At 39.4% G+C, this 3,427-nt stretch overlaps 1 protein-coding gene across 1 annotated transcript; it reads left to right on the plus strand.

Moving 5' to 3' along the window:
- The first annotated feature begins 230 nt into the window (after window positions 1-230).
- Window positions 231-2,219, plus strand: LOC129301803 (cell division control protein 2 homolog D). The gene is made up of 8 exons (XM_054940407.1): window positions 231-497; window positions 838-979; window positions 1,063-1,124; window positions 1,214-1,325; window positions 1,435-1,528; window positions 1,619-1,688; window positions 1,767-1,905; window positions 1,989-2,219. The coding sequence occupies exons 1-8, from the start codon at window positions 271-273 to the stop codon at window positions 2,079-2,081; spliced, it is 939 nt and encodes a 312-aa protein (XP_054796382.1). The 5' UTR covers window positions 231-270; the 3' UTR covers window positions 2,082-2,219.
- Window positions 2,220-3,427: the final 1,208 nt, after the last annotated feature.

Genomic DNA, 3,427 nt, shown 5'->3' on the forward strand with positions numbered 1-3,427 from the left:
ATATCCAAGATATATACTTTTTTGTTCCCTAATACAATATCTTAGTCTTTAAAAAAAAAAAAATGGGCGAGAAATTAAGAGGGGTAAAGTAGCGTGTCCCCTGAGAAACCATGCGAGCCGCGCGCAAACATGTTATTTGAATTTCAAAAAGAAATGTGACCGTTGCTCAACGACTCAATTCAAGAACCATTTAGGGGCTATAAATTACGTGTTATGCACGCCGATGCTTGTAATTTAGGGGGAGGGAGAGGGAGAGATTGAAAGAAACAAATGGAGAAGAGTGTGAGCACCCTATCGGCAAAGGACGCATTCGAGAAGCTAGAGAAGGTAGGAGAAGGGACGTATGGGAAGGTGTACAGAGCAATTGATAAATCAACTGGCAAGATCGTTGCTCTCAAGAAGACTCGCCTGCACGAGGACGAAGAAGGCGTCCCTCCCACCACTCTCCGCGAGGTTTCCATTCTGCGTATGCTGTCCAGGGATCCCCATATTGTCAGGTCTCTTTCCTCTGTCTCTCTCTCTCTCTCTCTCTCTCTCTCTCTCTCAAATTGGGAATTTAGGGTTTTGCCATACACACCACACAGTCTTCATCTCTATGATTTTCAACCTTTATCTTACCATTGCATTGGCCGATTATCTCCTGACTCCAGTTCTCTCTCGTGCTCATCTTGTTTTGCTATCTTTTTCTTTCGAGGCGCCAAGATTTTGATCCTTGTATCGTCTAAAGAGTTTAATGTTACTATCACTGCCACATCTCTTGTATTTCTCTGCCATAGGTAGTTCATCCTTATTTCAACATATCGTGTCTTAAGTAAAGCATTTCATTATTTCCGACAGGCTGATGGATGTAAAACAAGGTCAGAACAAGGAAGGAAAGACAGTGCTGTACTTGGTGTTTGAGTATATGGACACGGACCTCAAGAAATTCATTCGCGGTTTCCGTCAATCCGGCGAAAACATCCCCACTCCAACAGTTAAAGTAAGCGCGACATTTTCTTTCGCGCGGAACCGTAGTTCTTATTTATCAAGGTCTTATGCGTGTTGGGTGCATTTTCATTTCAGAGCTTGATGTACCAACTCTGCAAGGGCGTTGCTTTCTGCCACGGTCATGGAATCTTGCACAGGTAACCTCTCCTTTCTTTCCTTTTTTTTTTTTTAATCTTCCCCTCTCGGATAGATTGGACATGTCAAGTCTCTTCTTATATTTCTGAAGGGATCTGAAGCCCCATAACCTCTTGATGGACCGCAAAACGATGATGCTTAAAATAGCTGATCTTGGGTTGGCTCGAGCATTTACTGTGCCAATCAAGAAATACACACATGAGGTGGTGCACGTGTTCCCTCCCTCCCTCCCTCCCTGCTTCCTCGTAGCATCATCAGTGTCTCACATCTTCCCCCCCCCCACCCCCTTTTTTTTCCCTTTTCTCTATTCAGATCCTGACCTTGTGGTACAGAGCTCCTGAAGTCCTTTTGGGAGCAACCCATTACTCGATGGCAGTAGATATGTGGTCTGTAGGTTGCATATTTGGTAAAAATTCCCATCCCTGAAAATTTTCAATAGGCGGCGAATTGTTGATTTGGAAGGAGTTTTATTTATTTATCTATTTTTATTTTGTAGCTGAACTAGTCACCAAGCAAGCCCTCTTTCCTGGTGATTCTGAGCTGCAACAACTCCTGCATATATTCAGGTGACATGGTCAGCAGTTTTTGTGATTATTTGGCTTCACTGTATACCACTTCTTTTCTCAATATACGTCCTTGTGCAGGCTGTTGGGTACTCCAAATGAGGAGATGTGGCCAGGCGTTAGTAAACTAATGAATTGGCATGAATACCCCCAGTGGAGCCCTCAAAATCTGTCAACTGCTGTTCCTAATTTGGACGAGCCTGGATTGGATCTGCTCTCTGTAAGTTGCCTCTTCCAACCTTTTGCTGCCTTCAATCTTTCTTCTTTCCGCTCAATTGATAGTTTTCCCCCCCTTATTTCCAGCAAATGCTGCAATACGAGCCTTCAAAACGGATTTCTGCAAAGAAAGCCATGGAACACCCTTACTTCGATGAACTGGACAATAAGTATCTCTAGGATGATTACAGCTGCCGTTTTACTCGCTTTCCTCAAGCACGCCTGTTGTCACCTAAAAATCTATTTCCTGGTTGATTTTGGCTTTTTTTTTTTTTTCTCCTGGTATTTTATGCAAGAAAAGTTATATAGTTTGATAGAGTTCTCTCTCTCTCGCTGGATTGCGGACTCTTCGAAACTTGTAGTTAGAATCCATTCACATTTCAAGTCACAATCCGCTTGGGAATAGGCTGACCCAAGTCAACGATATTGAAAATAGGCTGACTCAAGTCAACGATATTGAAGCTAAGCTGCTGAGGGCTACCGCAAGTCAACAATGTGGAGTTTAGATTTAAATACTTTTTTTATTAATCCAGAATAGAAACACCGAACAACATCACCCTTGATAAATTTTAGTTTTTAAAATAAAAATTTTATAAAATTTAATAAATTTATGAACTATCAATAGAGATTTATTTTGGATTATTTTGAATCTAAGAAATAATTTATAATTTATTAAATTATAAATTTGATTAATATGATTAATATGAACAGCACATAACAATTTGGGTGTGCATGCCACATGTCAAGAGCACATTTGGATGCTCACCAGGGCCTGAAATAATTTAGGTGGTTTATCTCTCTCCCACCCTCCCATTTTCAAATTTCAATTTACCTCTAGCTTGGGTTGTATTTTTAATTTAGTTTGGCATTTTATTGTTTGAGAGGTTGAAGAACCACTGCGGCAACTATTTATATTTAAGGACTAAACTTATTTTAAGGAATAAATTGAAATTAAGTTTTATTTGATCAATTTATATCCACTATAAAAAAGCTGTTTAAAATATATTCAACCGTTAGTTTCCCTGACTTTCCCATATATACAAAAGTGATATGGTCCAAAAAGATTAGAAGTCCTCATTGCAGAGAACAAAAGAGATATGATCTAAATACATCACGACATTTTTTTTATAGGAAAAATGAAGACTTTTTTATTAAACATGAGAACAACTACTTGGGAAGAAAATGAATAATCAAAGAGTCACCAAATCTAAAATTGAAGAGTATTTGTTTGGTAGTCCGAATACTATCTGTTTGGTAGTAATGCTATCAACACTGAAGGTCATGTTGTGGTAGATCGTCATCGTCGTCACTACAGGAGAGGCAAAGGAGCACTAGTGATAGAAGGGCAAGGACGATGGAGGCCAAAAGGCTTCCATGCTTAGAATTCCATGGAAGTCTAGAGATTTTCATATGTATTTACCTAAGCATATTTCATTTTGCTCAATCTAATTTAGAGGGGGGGAAAAGGCCTTAAATTGAGAGCTCATTATTAATCCCTCATTTCTAAGAATTTTGAAATTATGATC

The sequence above is a fragment of the Prosopis cineraria genome, unplaced genomic scaffold (assembly GCF_029017545.1).
Source record: "Prosopis cineraria cultivar Desert tree isolate PC_DT_omini unplaced genomic scaffold, ASM2901754v1 PC2, whole genome shotgun sequence".
Taxonomy (NCBI): domain Eukaryota; kingdom Viridiplantae; phylum Streptophyta; class Magnoliopsida; order Fabales; family Fabaceae; genus Prosopis; species Prosopis cineraria.

Coding starts and splice junctions, on each gene's coding strand:
- LOC129301803 (XM_054940407.1), top strand. CDS start 271: ATGGAGAAGAGTGTGAGCACCCTATCGGCAAAGGACGCATTCGAGAAG. Junction 498..837: donor AGGGATCCCCATATTGTCAG/GTCTCTTTCCTC, acceptor TATTTCCGACAG/GCTGATGGATGTAAAACAAG. Junction 1,326..1,434: donor TCAAGAAATACACACATGAG/GTGGTGCACGTG, acceptor TTCTCTATTCAG/ATCCTGACCTTGTGGTACAG.